Source organism: Rana temporaria, chromosome 4 (genome assembly GCF_905171775.1).
Source record: "Rana temporaria chromosome 4, aRanTem1.1, whole genome shotgun sequence".
Lineage (NCBI taxonomy): Eukaryota > Metazoa > Chordata > Amphibia > Anura > Ranidae > Rana > Rana temporaria.
Genome location: NC_053492.1, coordinates 329,500,102 through 329,521,777, shown reverse-complemented (window position 1 = coordinate 329,521,777; position 21,676 = coordinate 329,500,102). Strand labels below are relative to the sequence as shown.

At 44.6% G+C, this 21,676-nt stretch overlaps 1 protein-coding gene across 1 annotated transcript in view; it reads left to right on the top strand.

The window, feature by feature from the left end:
* The window catches only part of CAPN9 (calpain 9), a 1,050,568-nt gene that overhangs the window by 561,539 nt on the left and 467,353 nt on the right, over positions 1-21,676 (top strand). The window contains exon 11 of the mRNA XM_040350717.1: positions 15,779-15,987. Coding sequence (XP_040206651.1) covers positions 15,779-15,987 — 209 coding nt within the window. The remainder of the gene's footprint in view (positions 1-15,778; positions 15,988-21,676) is intronic.

Sequence of the window (21,676 nt, the reverse complement as noted above, 5' to 3'; positions counted from 1 at the left end):
AAAAAGGCTTTTCGATGTCTTCTTTGTGGATTACAAATATGGGTTGTGTGATGTCAGGGACGCTCTGCTAATAGTTACCGTGCACAACCATTTGAAATGTTACTACTGGGAAATCTCAGAAACCTGTGACGCCAGGACTGTGCTGGTCTCGACTAATGGCAGTTGCAGAAAGCAATCACTTGACCCCGTTGGCTAAAAGATTAAAAGTTGTTGGGGGTGTTTCACCCCGAAGAGCGATCTGTGGACGTCAGCAGATTGTTGGAAAAAATAATGAAGAAAGTTGTCTTTGGCTGCCAAGTGGTCAGACTGAAGATGTCTTTGCAAGGGGGCCTGTGTCCTTAAGTGTGGTCCCTTGCAATCTGGACTGACTGCTTGTTGCTTGAAATGCAGTCATGCCCCTTTGCATGGAGTTTCCTTTTAAAGAAGAAAAGGAACTGCTGGGAAATGTAGTCTGTTTGAAAAAAAGTTAATGGACATTAACTGATCATGGACACTGAACATGTAGTTAGATAGAATAGACTGTGATAAAGAAATGGTTGCCCATTTCTTCAAATATTGGACTCATTTGCATATATCAGGACTGTTACTGATTGAAGTATTGCAGAAAGTTTTATAGTTCTATACTGATGATGAAAGGGGTGGCATTCTTGCAGATTATGGGGCCCACTTTCAAAAATATAAATGATGTAGACATATATAGTTTCATGCTGCCCTCGGCTGAGAACCAGTTTCAATCACAATGCTTTTATAGGATAGGGTGCTTTTGCATTGTTTGTTTCTCTCTTTCAGGTTTTGCTGAGTCGGTGCATCTTCCTTGGCTAAAAAGAGATAGGCATCTAGCCAGATAACAACACTAACCATTTTTATATTATTACAACTGTATATATTAGATAGTCAGGCCCAGATTCACAAAGGAGTTAGTCAGGCCCAGATTCACAAAGGAGTTACAACGGCATATCTCCAGATACGCCGTCGTAACTCTGAGTGTGAGGCGTCGCATCTCTGCGCCTGATTCATAGAATCAGATACGCCTCACTGTTGCCTAGATACGAGCGGCGTAAGTCTCCTACGCTGTCGTATCTTGGTGTGCATATTTACACTGGCCGCTAGGGGCGCTTCCGTAGATTTACGCGTAGAATATGCAAATGAGCTAGATACGCCGATTCAGAAACGTACGTGCGCCCGGCGCATTGATTTATGCCGTTTACGTAAGGCTTTTTTCGGCGTAGTTACCCCTGTTATATGAGGCGTAGCCAATGCCAAGTATGGACGTCGGGACAGCGTCGAATTTTGCATCGTTTACGCCGTTTGCGTAAGTCGTACGCGAATAGGGCTGTGCGTAAGTTACGTTCACGTCTAAAGCATTGACTATTTGCGGCGTAATTTGGAGCTTGCGCACTGGGATACTTTCACGGACGGCGCATGCACCGTTCCTTAGGAGCATCAATTACGTGGGGTCATGAGTCATTAACATACAACACGCCCACTACCAGCCTACTTTGAATTAGGCGGGCTTACGCCGGCCCATTTACACTACGCCAACGTAACTTAGGGCGCAAGTTCTTTCAGAATACGGGACCTGCCTCACTAAGTTACGGCGGCGTAGGGTATCTGAGATATGCTACGCCCGCCTAAAGATAGGCGATTCTACCTGAATCTGGCCCTCAGGGAACAGTGCTATTGCCTTACTGCCATGAAATGTAAATAATTATTTTTGATATCTAAATGTTCTACGTGACTATTTTATGATGATGAAAATGTTTATTCATGTGGTTTGCCACACATACTTGTTATCGTGTTATACTGTTAACCCTTTCCTGTTTCCCTACCCATCACAGTTTTTGCCAGAACATCCGCTCTCATGCTGCGTACACACGGTCGTTTTTTGTCTTGTAAAAAAACGTTGTTTTTTCTCATGAAAAGAAACTACGTTTTTCAAGCGTAATTTAAAAAAAAAGACGTTGCCTACACACCAGCGTTTTTTCAAAATGCTCTAGCAAAACGTGGTTACATACAACATGTACAACAGCACTCTGTTCCATTTAAGCTCGCGTCATAACTTGCTTCTGAGCATGCGCGGGTTTAAAAACGTTGTGTTAAACGTCGTTTTAGCCCACACACAATCATTTTTTATGAAACAAAAAACGACATTTTAAAAAACGACATAAAAAATTGAAGCATGTTCAAATTTTTTTTGGTAGATTTTTAGAAGACAAAAAACGACGTAAAGCCCACACACGATCATTTTAAATGACGTTTTTTAAAACGTTGTTTTATTTCATCACAAAAAAACGACCGTGTGTACACGGCATCAGGCTTGGGAGCTCAATCTTCTTTTTTTTTTTTTATTCATGCAAACTCCGAGACCTAGTTTCTTGGGCAGGGTAGGATGAAAATGAAAAAAAATAAATTATCATATGTATTTATTGTTATATGACATTTAATCTTGCTGTGTTGATGTTGCTAGCAATGATGTAGTCATTGGTGCCTCCCCATTGGTCCGGTCCCGCTCTCGCGGGCGTGTGATTGGCTATTTATAGTCTCAGCCATCTTCAGTCACACATTGACCCATGAGTAAGTCACGTGACTAGTGACGATACGCGTGGGGGAGGAGCATAAGTGACGGGACGCACGGATGTGCCGGATGAGAATCCTGACAAACTGAGCAGCACACACACACACATCGTTGCAGCCCTATAACAACCGGGGATTCGTGAGTGATATTCCTTGTACTGTGAACGCTATTGCCTTATCCTTGCAGTATTATGCTATGTTGATCTCTTTTCTCCCTGCATATATCTGGTGAGCATTAAATATCTGGTGGAAAGCACATCCTGACATGACTGCTTGATTTCTGTGATTACACTGCTACAAATCATCAAGTCGTTTTAACCCCACACACAGTGTATGTGCGGTTTGGGAGTGTATCGCTGAGCTGATCCATGATTGCAGTATCAATGGAACTATATATCATTATATGAACTGTGGAACATATTGTTCATGATATATTGCTCTTTCTCTTTTCTCCAGCATTTTTTGGTGTGTTGATATTTCACATGATCAGTTGATATAGCGCATTATATATATATAATATTGATATAGCGCACCATAAAGCATAGGATGCATTATGGTGAAAAAACACAAAGCTTTACAACCCCTTTAAATATTAGGGATCCGTTGTCTTCTCCCTAAGTTTGGCCTGGTTGTACTTTCCTCTTCTACCACCAGGTGGCAGGGCACTTGGAGGTATTCGATTGAGAAGGACAACGGTCAGGTTATGGGTAACTGGGCTATCTCAGCCAATCAGCAAAGATTTTGTTGAATCCCTTGGCCTGCTGGGAGAGCCTATATATCCGGGTGAGGTCAGGTGATCCAGGTTCTTGTGTGCCACCCAGACCACTGTCTGGATGGACGTGTGTCATCAGTCCTGGGCTGCTAGGCCAGAGATTGGGCCTATCCTGGGGGCATCAGGCTGCCAGGTGTAAAGGGCCTATCCAAAAGTAAGAGGGCAGCGCAGGGTTGGGACTGTGACTTGCAGTCCAACCAAAAGTGACAGTTCTGCCAGCCGGAGAAACTGTTGTGGTCGGAGGCGGAAGGGAAGCTACCAATCGCCTTTACCAGGGACCACAGTGAGTAACTGAAGCAAGTCCTGGAGCAGCATTCTTGCCGAACGGGCACGGTGGAGAATCTGGAAACTTAAGGCGGTTATCAAGTCAGGGACCCAACCAGCGGAGGTGACGCTTTCAGACTTGTGTGTCAAGATAGGGACCGAGCCGGTCAGCGGGGGTGACGCTTGAAGGTATTTGAAGTGCCAAGCTGGGAAACAGCAGGGAAGCTTGAGGGTGATACCACCGCAAAAGCCTTGAGGAGCTCATGGGAATCAGAGTCAGTGAATCACCGGGAGCTCAAGGGGCTGAAGAACTACAAGGAGAAGTTGTAGTACAGCTGAAAGAACTGTTACTTTGAGTTAGGAACTGTGACGGTATCGGTATGATATGCCCGTCAACGTTCCCTTCTTCCCATAACGAAAATCACCCCAATATTCCACGAGGAGGAATATCCCTGGAATCGCCCAGAAAGCCACACATGAGACAAGCTTACTGCTTGAACAACACAGACTTTAATTATAACACACACAGCTTATATGTCATTTCCAAAACTGTTACAATGACAAATCTCCGCCCCCCTCACACTGGGGCTTCCATACAGATGACTAGGTAGACACGACGGGGCCGATGCTGAAAACACATTTTCTTTAGACAATGACATCAATGACGCTGAGCACTAGCTGTACTGAATACATCGACCAGACCGCTCGACCCCGCATATAGAGAGATAATTACCACAATGAAGCAATCAGAATAATTAACACAAGCCACTTAAACCCAGCTCTCCTTCACACAACACAATAGATCAATTAACCTTTAGAAATAGTGAGGGGACATTAGCACGTCAATAACCTGTCAGAGGAATGAATCACATGAAATTCCTTTCTACCTCTACCCATGGCTAGCAGGGAGCAGTAAACTGAGACATATAGGCAAATGTATCACAATGGCCCCCCTTTTGCTCCCTGCTCCGGCAAACCCGGTTGGACCTTCCCTGGTCCAGTAGGGTTGACGGGTTCAGAGCTTTTAGTCCGAGGTTAACTCCGTTTGGCATGACTGACCTCCCTTGGCAACTGCTTCAGACTCAGGTATGTCACCGGGTCGTCAGATCACACGCCGGTCAGTCCCCAAGTCTTTGTGCGATCTGCAAAGTCACCAGAAGTCAGTGTGAAGACAGCGAATGGGTCTGTGCGCCGCCGTCTAGGTGTCCCGCTATGGGAGGGGGCAGGTTATGGCTCTGAAGTGACAATCCCAGGAGATTCATAAAAAGAAAAAGTTATATTTGTTGAAATGCTGTAGCACTGGTGCTCAGAGTCCGGGGGGGGGGGGGAATCAGAGCCCCATAAGGTCAGCCACCCCCTGCTCCCTCCGCAGCCGCCGGTTCTCCTCTTGGAGCTTCTCCAGCTCCATCTCCAGTTCATGGAGCCTGGGGGGGTCAGCCTGCTGTGACCTCAGGTGGTTGTTCTCCTCCTCCATGCGACTTATGCACTCCTCCAGCTCTATGTACTCACGGATCAGATCCTGCTTGCTCATGTCCTGCAGGCTCTCCACGTGGTCCTTCATCATCAGGAACTGGGTGGTGGTGTAAGGGGCCACCGGTGGGCCCTTGGCGAACATCTCGGCACGCATCTGGGACGCCCGCTGCGACTCCCTCTCCTCCAGTCGCTTCTTCTCCTCCCAGGTCAGCTTGTTATACGGCTTCCAGGACCTCTTCTTCTTGAAGGGTGGCCGGCGGTGCCTCTTTCTGCCCAGCTCCCTCCAGGGCCCCTCCGGCTCAGGGCTGTCGCCCATGACCAGCTGACAATGGTGTTCCCTGTTGTCCGTAATAACAGATTGTACCATGAGGGCTTCGTAAGGGGTGCCCAATGGTTCTTCCTGACCCAGCTCCTGGGGATCCCAAGCCGAGTCTACACAATGGGCTGCTGCTGGTGGGCGGTACCCAGGTTGAGACCAATTTGACCTGGTGTTGTCATTCATGGGGCAATTCTGCTGGAAGTGACCCAGCTGTTTGCACCGGAAGCAGCGTTGTTCGTTGCCCTCCTGGCGTGGATAGCGAGGGCTAGATGTCACCAGTCTGTTAGGAGGTTGGTATCTAGCGGTTGGTGGGTGTGAGGGCACCGTTTGTGGTGGAGGTTGTTCCTGTGGTGTGACCTGGTTCGTCTTGCGAGTATCTGCATATTCATCCGCCAACTTAGCGGCCTCTGGTAGAGTCATGGGCCTGCGATCTCTCACCCAGTCTTTGACGTCCGTCTGGATGTGATTGTAAAATTGCTCCAGGAGCATTAGTTGCAAAATGTCCTCTGCGGTGGTGGCCTGGCTGCTGTTAGCCCAGTTAGAGGCCGACCGGGACAATTGGCATGCCCATTCCGCATAAGAGTCTTTCGTGGTTTTGCGTGAGTCCCTGAACTTCTGTCGGTGGGACTCTGGGGTTACTGCATAACGAGCCAGGAGCGCTTCTTTAACCCGGGCGTAGCTATGGATATCCTGATCTGGCACGGTCCGGAAAGCATCAGAAGCTTTGCCTGACAGTTTGCCTGACAATATTGCAACCCACTCTCCTCTAGCTATTCGGTGCAGGTTACATTGTCGCTCAAAATCCGCCAGGAAGTTATCAATCTCACAGTCCTTTTCATCAAAAGCTTTAAAAGCGCTAAACGGAATCTTCCTTGCGTCTGCTGTGCTGTACTCACTGTTTGGAGAATGTGCGGCTGCTTGTTGGACTGCTGCCAGTTTTAACTGTAGTTCTGCGTCCCTTATTTGTTTAGCCTCCTCCGCTAACAGGTCCATCACTCTCAGCACCACATCTGCCGTTGGGTTCGGGCCGAACCACGCTAGCTTCTCTCTCATTAGCTTGTTGGCTGGCGATTCCTCCTCCTGAATCACTGGTGTCTCCATCTCTTGTACTGCTGGCGTTGCTGCAATCCCGTCCTCCTGGTCTAGCTCCATTGATTCTGCTATGATGACCCGCTTGGTTTTGTTGCTAGCAATCCTTCCACGAACTTCCAGTAGTTCTTCCAGTGTCTGCTTGGAATCCGGGTGTGAAGGGGAATAGAAGGGAAAAATCCCACTGCTACCAACCAATTGTGACGGTATCGGTATGATATCCCCGTCAACGTTCCCTTCTTCCCATAACGAAAATCACCCCAATATTCCACGAGGAGGGATATCCCTGGAATCGCCCAGAAAGCCACACATGAGACAAGCTTACTGCTTGAACAACACAGACTTTAATTATAACACACACAGCTTATATGTCATTTCCAAAACTGTTACAATGACAAATCTCCGCCCCCCTCACACTGGGGCTTCCATACAGATGACTAGGTAGACACGACGGGGCCGATGCTGAAAACACATTTTCTTTAGACAATGACATCAATGACGCTGAGCACTAGCTGTACTGAATACATCGACCAGACCGCTCGACCCCGCATATAGAGAGATAATTACCACAATGAAGCAATCAGAATAATTAACACAAGCCACTTAAACCCAGCTCTCCTTCACACAACACAATAGATCAATTAACCTTTAGAAATAGTGAGGGGACATTAGCACGTCAATAACCTGTCAGAGGAATGAATCACATGAAATTCCTTTCTACCTCTACCCATGGCTAGCAGGGAGCAGTAAACTGAGACATATAGGCAAATGTATCACAGGAACTGTTAAAGGAGTTGTAAAGGAAAAAAACAAAATTGCCTAAAATTAATGTCTGCAAGGTAGACAGACAGAATAGTGTAATGATTCTGTTAAAAAAACAAGTAAATACCTATTAAATTCCTTCATCTATATCACCTCCGGCATTCTAGTTTCTGTTCTCTCATTCACTTCCTGGTTTGCGGCGCTCGTTCATGTAAGAACTATATTTCCCAGTATGAATTGCGGCACGCCCAGTAATTCACACCTCCTTGAAGTCTCTAACACGTAGAGAGTGTCCTGCCGGACAGATGTAGTTCCCAAGAGGGGGCGAGCACGTCACTGACCACCGCAGTAAGGCGGTGGTGAGTAACAGTCAGACAAGCAGGAAGTGAACAGAACAGAGAAGAAATCGAGCAACTTCTGAGCAAAAAATAACAATGAGGAAGTGAAAAGTGGAATGTCTGCAGGTAAAGGATGCTTATTATGAAAAAAAAACATTTTTCCTTTACAACCCTTTTAAGTACTGTTGCATAGAAGACAGCAATCCTGCACATGCAGAAGTGACACCTTGCTGGGACCTTTCCATGGCTGTATGGCTATATTCAATTGTATTTTTAGAAAATTAGAGCGGCTGCAGATTGAAAAGAAAAGGTAATTTTCAATAACATTCAATTACAATAGGACTTGTGTCGCAATTATTTAACCACTGGGTCGTTCTACTTCTCTGAGTGGCCGTCTTTATACGGCCTCCACTCCTCCTGGCCACTGGGGGGCACGCGCGCATCACTGGGATGCCGATGCGCGTGCCTGGCGGCCACGATGTCCGCCAGGCTCCCGCGATCGGCGGTTACAGAGTCAAGGATGTGGATCTGTGTGTGTAAACACAGATCCACGTCCTGTCAGGGAGAGAGGAGTCCGATCTGTGTCTCTTGTACATAGGGACACAGATCGGTCACCTCCCCCAGTCACCCCCTCCCTCCACAGTTAGTAACACTATGCAGGGTACACATTTAACCCCTCCCTCACCCCCTAGTGTTAACCCCTTCAATGCCAGTCACATTTATACAGTAATTGGTGCATATTTATAGCACTGATCGCAGTATAAATGTGAATGGTGCCAAAAATGTGTCAAAGGTGTCTGATGTGTCCGCCATAATGTCGCAAGTACCGATAAAAATCGCAGATCGCCGCCATTACTAGTAAAAAAATAAAAAAATAATAATTCTGTCCCCTATTTTGTAGGCCTTATAACTTTTGCGCAAACCATTCGCTTATTGCGATTTATTTATTTTTTTACCAAAAATATGTAAAATACGTATCGGCCTAGACTGAGAAAAAATAAAAAAAAGATTGAGCTATTTCTTTTTTAGCAACAAGTAAAAAATATTATTTATTTTTTCAAAATTGTTGCTCTTTTTTTGTTTATAGCGCAAAAAATAAAAACCGCAGAGGTGATCAAATACCACCAAAAGAAAGCTCTATTTGTGGGAAAAAAAGGACGTCAATTTTGTTTGGGAGCCACGTCGCACGACCGCGCAATTGTCAGTTAAAGCGACGCAGCGCCGAATTGCAAAAAGTTCTCTGGTCAGGAAGGGGGTTTAAGTGCCCAGTAAGGAAGTGGTTAAAAATGCTATATTATTTTTTGTCTCTATTTGCTATGTTTTTCCCCACGAAAGTCGAGTTAAGCTGGATACACACTATACAACTTTTGTTGTTAGATTTACTTTCAACTATGTAGTGCTATGTCCTGCCTGATTGCATACAAATTGAAAGTGTTTAGGTTTGACCTTATATTATATGGTTTTGGTAAATCTAAAAGGAAAAAATCTGCAGAAAATTGTTTAGTGTGTATCCAGCTTTACCCTTTAACCACTTAAGCCCCGGACCAATATGCTGGCTAAAGACCCAAGGGGTTTTTACAGTTCGGGACTGCGTCGCTTTAACAGACAATTGCGCGGTCGTGCGACGTGGCTCCCAAATAAAATTGGCGTCCTTTTTTCCCCACAAATAGAGCTTTCTTTTGGTGGTATTTGATCACCTCTGCGGTTTTTATTTTTTGCGCTATAAACAAAAATAGAGCGACAATTTAAAAAAAAATTCAATATTTTTTACTTTTTGCTGTAATAAATATCCCCCAAAAACATATATAAATTTTTTTTTTTCCTCAGTTTAGGCCGATACGTATTCTTCTACCTATTTTTGGTAAAAAAAAAAAAATCGCAATAATCGTTTATCGGTTGGTTTGCGCAAAATTTATAGTGTTTACAAAATAGGGGATAGTTTTTTTGCATTTTTTTTTTTTTACTAGTAATGGCGGCGATCAGCGATTTTTTTCGTGACTGCGACATTATGGCGGACACTTCGGACAATTTTGACACATTTTTGGGACCATTGTCATTTTCACAGCAAAAAATGCATTTAAATTGCATTCTTTATTGTGAAAATGACAGTTGCAGTTTGGGAGTTAAACACAGGGGGCGCTGTAACATTTAGGGATCACTGTGTATGTGTTTACTAGTGTAGGGGGGTGTGGCTGTAGGACCGACACCATCGATCGAGTCTTCCCTATAAAAGGGATCACTCGATCGATGCGCCGCCACAGTGAAGCACGGGGAAGCCGTGTTTACACACGGCTCTCCCCGTTCTTCAGCTCCGGGGAGCGATCGCGACGGAGCGGCTATAAACAAATAGCCGCGCCGTCGTCCCGGATCGCTCCCCGAGCGGACCCGACCTCCGCATGTACCGGGGGGGTCCCGATCGGACCCCCCACCCACGTCTAGGCAGGCACATACAGGTACATTGATGTGCCTGTCCGTGCCATTCTGCCGACGTAAATGTACATGAGGAGGTCGGGAAGTGGGTAAGGACAAGATTAACCACTTGCCGCCCGCCAATGACAGATTGACGGCGGCAAAGTGGTTGTAGAATCCTGACTGGACGTCATATGACGTCCTCAGGATTCTGAGCCGGGGGGCGCGCATCGCGGCGATCGTTGTTGCAGGGTGTCACTCTGACACCCCGCAACACCAATCTCGGTAAAGAGTCTCTCACGGAGACTCTTTACCACGTGATCAGCCGTGTCCAACCATGGCTGATCACGATGTAAACAGGAAGAGCCGTTGATGGCTCTTCCTCACTCGCGTCTGACAGACGCGAGTAGAGGAGAGCCGATCAGTGCCGCCCATGAGTGCCGCCCATGAGTGCCCATCAGTGCCACCCATGAGTGCCCATCAGTGCCGCCTATGTGTGCCCATCAGTGCCGCCTATGAGAGCCCATCAGTGCCGCATACCAGCGCCGCTAATCAGTGCCACCTCATCTGTGCCCGTCAGTACTACCTCATCGATGTCCATCAGTGCCATCTCATCTGTGCCCATCAGTGCCGCCATATCAGTGCCCGTAATTGAAAGAGAAAACTTATTTACAAAAAAAAATACAGAAAAAAATAAAAACATTTTTTTTTCAAAATTTTCAGTCTTTTTTTAGTTGTTGCGCAAAAAAAAAAAAAAATCGCAGAGGTGATCAAATACCATCAAAAGAAAGCTCTATTTGTGGGGAAAAATGGACGCCAATTTTGTTTGGGTGTAGCATGACCACGCAATTGCCATTCAAAGTGCGACAGTGCTGAAAGCTGAAAATTGGCTTGGGCGGGAAGGTGCGTAAGTGCCTGGTATGGAAGTGGTTAAATACCTCCCAGCAGCCAGCATCAGGTGCAAACTAATTACTCAGATACGATGGCTGCTGGTAGATACTCGCTGGTGGCCACCGCAACTGCGCTCTACAACTCAGGGAACAACATTGCCACCAGCAGGTGACCCAGGTATTAACACAAGTCCTGACACTTCCTTTGGCCAAGGTAGAGATCATGACATCATCTACCCACCTCTCTCCATCCATCTCAATTTTGTTCCAGCAGCAGATGGGAAGTCTCCTGAGGTACTGCTGGAACACAGCACTGCATACTATTTGTAGCTGATGCTACATACTACAATACAGTTAGTGCTCACATCTGGAAATTATACATGTGCAATTCATTTAGTTTCTAATTCGTTTTTTAACGAAAATTCTGAAATTCGTTAATTTTGAATTTTCGTTTTCACAAATTTTGTATTTCCGAATTTTCTGACTTCCGAAAAGTTCGAATTTCCGAATTTTCGTATTTCCGAAAAATCGAATTTCCGAATTTTCGTATTTCCGAATTTTTCAATTTCCGAATTTTCGGACTTCCGAATTTTTAAATTTCCGAATTTTCGTATTTCCGAATTTTGGATTTTCGAAAATACGAACATTTTTCATTTTTTTATTTTTTTTAAAAATCCAGAATTTTAGAAATTTCTAATTTTTCATTTTTTATTTTCGATTTTTTCAATTTTAGAAATTTCGAATTTTTCATTTTTTTTTAATTTTCGAATTTTTCATTTTCGAATTTTTCAATTTTGAATTTTTCAATTTTGAATTTTTCAATTTTGAATTTTTCAATTTCGAATTTTCGGAAAAATTTTCGTTTTTCTTTAATTTTAGAAATTCCGAATTTTTCATTTATTTTTTAATTTTCGAATTTTTCATTTTCGATTTTTCAAATTTCGAAATTTCAAATTTTTTACTTTCGAATTTCGAAATTTTCGAATTTTCTACATTTTTTATTTTTCGAATTTACGAATTTTTTATTTTCGAATTTTTAATTTTCGAATTTTTAATTTTCGAAATTTCTAATTTACGAAATTTCTAATTTTCGAAATTTCTAATTTTTCATTTTCGAAATTTCGAATTTTTCATTTTCGAATTTTTCAATTTCGTATTTTCGAATTTTTCCATTTCCGAATTTTCAATTTAGAATTTTCGGAAATACGAAAAAATGTAGTTTTTTTTTTATTTGAGAAATTCCGAATTTTCGAATTTCCCGAATTTACGAAAAAAGCAAAAAAACGAATAAAACTGAAAAAAAATTATCGATTTTCCAGAATTTCCGAATTTCCTAAAAAAAAAAAAAACGAATGCAACAAAAACGAAAACATTTTTTTTCCCCGAATTTACGAAAAAATAAAAAAAACGAAAATAACAAACGAAAAAAAACTTTTTTTTTTGGCAGTGCACATGTCTACTGGAAATTGTTTTTCTGGGCCATGGAGTTAGGCTTTGGTGTATAGTATACAAAAAACTTTGGTGTATAGTATACAAAAAAAGGTTAAAAGCAATGTCTGCTTGAAATTACTAAATAAATGTACTCATATTTTTAACCAGGGTGTCCTCATTATCTACTTAGGTGCTTGTAGTGGAAAAATATTTTGTATGCAGAGTACACAGCCATTTTGCCTTGTGCTTATAAGCACACACTTCATCTTATTGAAATAATCCATCTTAGGCTAATGTTCACTCACCATTCATTCGGTCTGCCATTCATTCAATAACCAAACACCACCATCTTGTAAGTTCTCAGCTCAGCATCCCAGCAATCACTGGTTTGCCCAGCTCCTCATGGCTCCTTTTATTGTCACAAAAGCCCTCACAATCAGGAAGTGATCGCTGCAGCAGCTAATCACCTCCCCCATGGGAGTGGTCATCACAGGATGTCCCCTTCGCACAGGAAACAACATATAAGGGCATCCCTCTAACAGAATGTCCAATGCAATACAATGAATACAATACATGAATACAATGCTGGCTAAAGTCTTGTGGGTGTGTCTGGGCAGGGAACGCATGTGTAGTGATCTCAATCTCCATGTGTAGTCCGGTTAGATAATTGATATTTAGATGTTAGTATGATGACTATTAATTTGTTATTCCGCAGCAACACACTAGGCTCTCCAGAGAATGCATTTTATTTTACTTCCAATAACGAACAAAGTCCAAAGTCCACAGACTATACAAAATCCAACAGAGAATATAATTCAAATCTCTTCCTAGACCTGTGCCTTTATATCAAAAAATACATAGAGAATATATTCTGAGAGACAAGACTGAACTCCAGAATTATATTTTTCTATCCACTGAATAGCTGAGCAATTTGGCCGTCTTTGATCTACATCCTGTCTTTCAGAGTGACAGGTAATGACCCCAGCCGAAGACGGCTTCAATCATCACCTATTCCTAATTTTGCATCCTTGCATACTAATATGCTCCCTCTAATATGTAATTCGATTACATGTGGCCTGAGTAATGGTTTGATTGGTTTAATGTGTAAAAAAGGCTCATCCTGTCTCTTTGCCTATTGACAATCGACAAGCGTCTTTTGATGTGTAACATGTAATTACATGTTTGATTTGTAAAATAGACTTATCCTGTCTCTTTGCATATTGACAATCGACAAGCCTCTTTTGTAGCTGGATTCATGTACAGTTACGACGGCGTATCAGTAGATACGCCGTCGTAACTCCGAATCCGCGCCATCGTACATTTAAGCGTATGCTCAAACTGAGATACGCTTAAATGTTGCTAAGATACGACTGGCATAAGTCTCCTATGCCGTCGTATCTTAGCTGTCTATTTACGCTGGCCGCCAGGGGCGTATACGCTGATTTACGCCTAGAATATGTAAATCAGCAAGATACGCCTATTCACGAACGTACACACGCCCGTCGCAATAAAGATACGCCGTTTACGTAAGGCGTTTTCAGGCGTAAAGATAAACCACCAAAAAGATGGCGCAGCCAATGTTAAGTATGGACATCGGCACAGCGTCGTATTTTTCACGTTTTATGTCGTTTGTGTAAGTTGATTCAGAATAGGGCTGGGCGTCGGTTACGTTCACGTCGAAAGCATTGACTATTTGCAACGTGATTTGGAGCGTCATTTACGTGAGGTCACGAATAATTTCCATAAAACTCGCCCACCTCTTCCACATTTGAATTAGGCGGGCTTACGCCGGCCAATTTACGCTACGCCGCCGCAACTTACGGAGCAAGTGCTTTGTGAATACTGCACTTGTCTCTCTAAATTGCGGCGGCGTAACGTAAATAACATACGTTACACCCGCACAAAGTTAAGCCGCCGTACGTGAATCTACCTATATATGTGTAACATGTAATTATCTTAACAGGTACCAAATGTCAACTGGCCTGGTCAATTTTGGACTTATAATACAATATACACACATATACAGTATATATATATATATATATATATATATATATATATATATATATATATATATATATATATATATATATATATATATATATATATAAATAATATAACATCCCACATAAATCGGCCACCATATTACAACATATATTACAAGAGCATGTATGCTCTTAGCAAATGAAGCCGTTATGCTTTTAAAACATGGACGCCTTCCCTGACTCTAAAAACGCTCACAAGCTCTCAAATTTCTGCTGATAGGAATCCTTATTTTGTGCTATTCCATAGAATAATGCATATTAAGATTATACCATTATTATAGGTGGAATGGGGACTATTTGCAGGCGTGCGCTACCAATCCCGCCCATGCTGATCAGACACAGCAGAGACATATCCCCACGCCGCAAACACCACACTCCAACCTCAAGACATTTTCCACTACCAGACGGGATTCAACCAGTCACAGACTGCCCCAGTCAGCTCTTTAGAGTGGGTTGCTGAAGTACTAACTCTGGGTGACACTATGACAATACATATTAAATACACTCTAGCCACAGTGCTATGGCTAGAGTGATCCCTGCCTGGTGGAAATTATGTGAAAAAAAAACATTCTAATTATACCAGGGGCATCTTGTTCTTCTAGAAGTACTTGTGCTTCAGAAATACTGGATGGGAGTTAGGCCCCGTACACACGAGAGGATCCATCCGCTGGAATTGATCCGCGGATAGATCCCCTTAGCGGATCTGTTTCCGCGGATTTTTATCCCCTGGGATGGATTTCAAGCGGATAGAAATTTGAAGACATGCTTTAAAATCTATCCGCTTGAATCCATCCCAACGGATTGATCCGCTGGTCTGTACAGACTCACCGGATCAATCCGTCCGAATGGATCCCCCGCATGCGTCGTAATGATTCGACGCATGCGTGGAATTCATTATATGACAGCGTCGCGCACGTCGCCGCGTCATCGCGGCGACGGCGCGACACGTCATCGCGATGGGATTTCGGCGCGGATTTCGATTCGATGGTGAGTACACTCCATCGGATCCAAATCCGCGGAAATCTTCGAGAGGATTTATCCGCGGAAACGGTCCGTTGGACCGTATCCGCGGATAAATCCTCTCGTGTGTACTAGGCCTTAGTGTTGGTCCAGAGGATATTTATTAGGGCCTAACTGGAAGCACTGGCACTTCATTTACCACACAGATTATTCTGGAACACACTGCACAGTGTTATAGTGAAGGCTACATATTGTGAGGTGTAATGCAATAATTGGTAGTAACTATAAATTGAATTGAAGGCTTTACTTAGGATTTACTGTAAGATATTTTTCAAAGTTATGTTACAATTTTAGGGTACTAAGGTTTGGTTTGGTTGTAGGTATAAATGATTCGTATTATTATGGATAATTTTTATATTGTGATATTAACATGATGTACTCATTCTGTGCAGTGTCCTGGAAGTCAGTCCCAGATGACAAAAGATTTTTTCAAGTTCAATGCATCTAAAGGAAGAAGCAAAACATATATTAACGTGAGAGAGATCTCCCAAAGATTCACTCTTCCACCTGGGGACTACATGATTATTCCTACAACATTTGAGCCACATGAAGAGGCAGATTTTTGTCTTAGGGTCTTTTCAGAGAAGAAATCAGAAATAACGTACGTTTATTATACAATAATTGTTTTTTTGTTTGTTTTTTGCAGTAAAGCTCAAGCTTCACAAAGTAACATGTTCCAAAAATAGAACTTAAAGTGGTTGTAAACCTCAGTCATGGAATCTGAGCAAAGCACATATATCTGTAGTGTTTACTTATCTCTCTCCAAATCCCTAAAGCCGTGTACACACGATCGGTTTGTCCGATAAAAACAGACCAATAGACTGTTTTCATCGGACAAACCGATCGTGTGTGGGCCCCATTTGTCTTTTTTCCATCAGTGTTAAAAAATAGAACATGTTTTACATTTTTCCTATGGATAAAAAAACAATAGAAAAATCCGATCGTCTGTGTGGAACTCCATCGGATCAAAATCCACGCTTGCTCAGAATCAAGTCGACGCATGCTCAGAGGCATTAAACTTCATTTTTTTCGGCTCGTCGTAGTGTTTTACGTCACCACGTTTTGGCACGGTCGGTCGATACACGGATATCCGATACATCCTATATAGCCTTATCATCTTCATCCTCTGTACTCCTATATAGTCCCATTATCCTCATCGTTTGTACTCCTATATAGTTCCATCATCCCCATCCCCTGATTTCCTGTACAGCCCCGTCATCTCCATCCTCTGTACTCCTATACAGTCCCATCCTCCCTATCTTTTGTACACTTATGCCTTGTACACACGATCGTAATTTCCGATGGAAAAATTTCCGATCGTGTGTATGCCCCAGCGGACTTTTTCCATCGAAAATTCTGAGGAATTCTGTTTAGAGTTTAGATAGAGAACATGTTCTCTTTTACTCCGATGGAATTCCGTTGGAATTCTGATGTGATTTTGGCTGGACAAAAGTCAGACCGTGTGTACGGGGGTTTATACAGTCCAATCATTCCCATCCCCTGATTTCCTGTACATAGTTACATAGTTAGTCATGTTGAAAAAAGACACATGTCCATCCGGTTCAACCATAACAAAAAAAAAATATAATACAATCCAATATACCCAATTCTATACCCACAGTTGATCCAGAGGAAGGCAAAAAACCCCAGCAGAGCATGATCCAATTTGCTACAGCAGGGTGAAAAATTCCTTCCTGATCCCCAGTTATATTATGTACATTTAGGAAAGTATCCAGACCTTTCTTAAAGCAATCTACTGAGCTGGCCAGAACCACGTCTGGAGGGAGTCTATTCCATTCCATCCACAGCTCTTACTGTGAAGAAACCTTTCCGTATTTGGAGATGAAATCTTTTGTGCCCCCTTGTCTTTTGTGTTGACCGTAAAGTAAATAATTCAACACCAAGTTCACTATATGGACCCCTTATATATTTGTACATGTTGATCATATCCCCCTTATTCTCCTCTTCTCGAGAGAGAATCAATTCAGTTCCTCTAATCTTTCCTCATAGCTGAGTTCCTCCATAGCTCTTATCAGTTTGGTTGCCCTTCACTGCACTTTCTCCAGTTCCCCAATATCCTTTTTGAGAACTGGTGCCCAAAACTGAACTGCATATTCCAGATGAGGTCAGAACTAAACGTGCTTCAGATGCAGATCTTCTTAATCAGTGGGCTCACAGATCGCTTACCTCGATCCTATGAGTCATAGGCACTGTATGGCTGCAAACAGGCTTAGCTGCGTAGATGGTGTCCTCAGTATATAACTTCCTGATACTCCCAATAGCAGTGCTGGTCTTCAGAAAAATGGAGGCTCACAGTGGGGTCAGGCAATCATTAACAAAGGAAAAAAGAGAGGCTCCTATTGTGAAATACGTAAAAGCAGATGGATTTAATAAAATAAAAATGTATGCTTACAGAAAGTAAGGCCAAACAGGGATAAGACTGAATTCCGGACGGACGGATGGACGGACTCCACGTCACTTCCGGTCACGTGTATTATTCCTTACCTGGGGGCAAAATTATATCTATCTCTCTGGAGTCCATACCTCTCTTAAAACAAGAAAGGACTTTGCTCGTTTTGGAAACCACAGCTTGGCATTGCATGTTATTATTAAGCTTATGACCATAACATGATTTAATTTGATGTTAGCTGTAAGCAAGAAATACATACAGGAAAGATAAAAACACTTAATTTCAAGAGAGCAAATTTTCCAAAGATGAGGGCTGCTCTCCAGGACTTAGACTGGGAGGGAATATTGGCACGGATAAACACAGAACAGAAATGGAAATTCTTCAAAAAGACTGTTTGTGAACTCGCTGCAAAGTATATTCCCATGGGCAATACGTTTAAAAGGCTAAAAATAAAACCTATGTGGCTCACGGTCAAAGTTAAAAAAGCTATAAACAATAAGAAAAGAGCTTTTAAAAATATAAAAATGAAGGAACACTAGTGTCTTTTAACCACTTAAGGACCACCTCCTGCACATATACGTCGGCAGAAAGGCACGGCTGGGCACATCAACGTATATGTACATTGATCTTTTAGCCCAGCCGTGGGTCACGGGCGCGCTCCCGCGACCCGGTCCGAAGCTCCCTGACCAGGACCGCGGGACCCGCGGACCCAATCGTCGCTGGAGTCCCACGATTGGTCCCCGGAGATGAAGAACGGGGAGAGCTGTGTGTAAACACGGCTTCCCCGTTCTTCACTGTGGCGGTGTCATCGATCGTGTGATCTCTTTTTTTAGGGATCCACAATCGATGACGTCACACCTACAGCCACACCCCCCTACAGTTGTAAACACACATTAGGTGACACATAACCCCTTCAGCGCCCCCTGTGGTTAACTCCCAAACTGCAACTGTCATTTCCACAGTAAACAATGGCCCAGATTCAGGTACGACTTGCGCGGACGCATTCTCGATATGCGCCGCGTAAGTACGGATTTGCGCCCAGGCAACTATGCGGATGACCCAGAAAAAGAGCTAAGCCTGAAATTAGGCTTCTTCCTACGGATGTAGTTTGTCTCCGCCTGCGCATTTAATGTGCATTTTTACGCTGGGTGCATCTTGCGCTCCCATTGTTTTCCCTCAGCAAATATGCAAATGAGGAACAAACGCTGATTCACAAACCTGCGCGTGTGAGTCACAGTTTGCGCACAAAGCGCGCAAGCTGTTCGACCAGGGCAAACTTGCTCCTCATAAAAGCAGGGGCAACTTGACAACAGACGTCCACAGGTCAGCTGGAGAGCAGCTCCAGCAGCCCCGTTACGGACGAGCTGAACAAGCAGAGCACCCACACTTTCTGGACCTCACATCTGTGTGCCAACATGACAGGGGCAGCTATGGTTCTAGCAATACTACTGAGTGAACCGACTCGTAGGAAGGCACGGGAGAGGCTATACCGAGTGCGCAGGAACATCTTTGCCATGGGGGATTCGGAGGTGTATCGCATGTTTAGATTCAGCCCTGAAGTCATCCTGGAATTAGCCACAACCCTGCATGATGACATCACCAGCAAGACACATCGTGGACATGCAGTGGAGCCACTGGTCAAGGTAGTGGCAACACTGCATTTCCTGGCAAGTGGATCTTTTCAGCGCACAGGTGGAATTGTGGCTGGGATGTCACAATCCTCCATGAGCAGATGTGTGCACCAGGTTGTCCCCTCAATCCTCAGACGCATGGCCAATCAATTCATCAAACCCACCCAGGAGGACCTGTGGCAGAAGGCAGTGACAGATTTCTATCAAATTGCCATATTCCCACGCACTGTGGGGGCCATTGATTGCACACATGTGGCACTACAGCCCCCCGTGACATAGAGCATATATACTGCAATCGGAAGTATTGGCATTCAATCAATGTACAGGTGATAGTGGATGCCCAATGCCTCATATGGCACGTCCGTGCCAAACCCCCCCGGGTCCTGTCATGACAGCTTCATATACCGTCAGAGCCCCATCCCAACAGAATTTGAACAGAACGTGTATGGGGACAGCTGGCTGGTTGGTGAGTGACATGGGTGTCAGGTATGACTGCCCCCCCCATGATGCAGACATCACGAGGGGCAAATGCATGACTAACATCCTCCTGTCTTTTCCCTTCCAGGTGACGCGGCATATGCACTTGGACCCCATCTTATGACTCCATTCCGGAACCCCCAAACCCCAGGAGAGGAAAGATACAATGCTGCACACACACGTACCCGTGCAGTGGTGGAACGCACATTTGGCCTCCTGAAGTCCCATTTCCGATGCCTGGATAAGTCTGGGGGTACCCTGATGTATTCCCCAAACTTTGTGTGCCAGATCATCGGTGCATGTTGCATTCTGCACAACTACGCCGTGAGAAAGGGCCTGCAGATTGACATACGTGATGACCTGACCCCCCAACCACACAATCCCCCCCCAAGAAACTCTACCCGGTCTACTGAGGGAAGAGCAATCAGGAGTGGTCTCGTGGAACGTCTCTTTTCACGTTAAACACACACATTAAGCATGTCACAAGTAGAATGCACACGTGCAGACCACTGTGGTCCCTAGCACACACACCCCACATGCACCAAAAATTGGATTAGACCCAAGGATACCACACGGTATTAGGAAGCAGCAACGCTGCGCCAAGGCTCCAATTATGTTGCTGTACATTCATACACCTTTCACATGGCAGAGGGTGACACCCCTTTTCCAGCAGGAGTGACACCCCCCCCATTCACACACCAGTCACACTGTAGTATACACTCCTCACCGTGTGTAGGGACTACAAAATAAAAAAAAAACTCAAACTTTGAGCATAAAATAAAAATAAAAAAGCTCATAATATGAGCATAATACAACTAAATATAAAAAGCTCATTATCTGAGCACAAATCGATATTTAAAAAAAAAAAAAAAGGATCCGCAGGAATTTTTTTTTTCTTTTGGACATCCTGGTGCCAAGGGTGCCCCAGCTCTGGCTCCTCAGTCGGCGTGGTGGAGCCTGGGCTGAGGATGGAGCATGGGGTGGGGATGGAGCATGGGGTGGGGATGGAGGGGGGGGGGGGGGGGAGCAGCATCCCCTACTTGGTCACTCCTGGCAGGTGGTGCCTGCCTGCCCTCCATGGCGTTGGCCAGGCGGGTGAGCACACAGTTTGTTTGGGCCAGCATCCGAAGCTGCCGGGTGATATTGTTCAGCTGGTGCCACCGGGTAAGTCTCCCCTCCTCCCGCACAGCGGCAGTGTTGGCCTCTACCGCCCCTGCCAACCTGCTCACCTCCGCTGTCAGCAAAGCTGTGGCGCCCTGCTGCTCCACCATGCAGGTGACCATGGCCAGACAGTTGGAGCTCACTTCCTCCAGGCTCTCTGAGTCTTTTTTCCCCAGCTCTGCATGCAGGGTGAGGGCTTGCTGTACTGAGGAGGAGGAGGAGGAGGCCAGGCTGTCTGCCACCCGCCTCAAATCTCCCACCATGGCCCCTATATGGCGTGTCTGCCGGCCCTGTTCCTCCTGCAGCCCTTCTCGGAGGCCTGAGGGTACACCCCTCGTTTTAGAGAGAGCCTTCCTGGGAGGAGAGGCTGGGGCACGTACTGAGGGAGAAGACGGGGAGGGGGCTGGCCTGGAGGGGGCCACACTGGTGGGAGGGACACTGGAGGGGGCGACACTGGTGGGAGGGACACTGGAGGGGGATGACGTGATGGTCGGGGGGGGGGGGGTGGCTTGGTCAGGGATGGTGGGATCCTCCTGGAGGTAGATAGAGTCCTCCTGGTGGAGGTCAATAGACTCCTCCACCACTTCCTCCTCCATAGATGGCCTATGGGC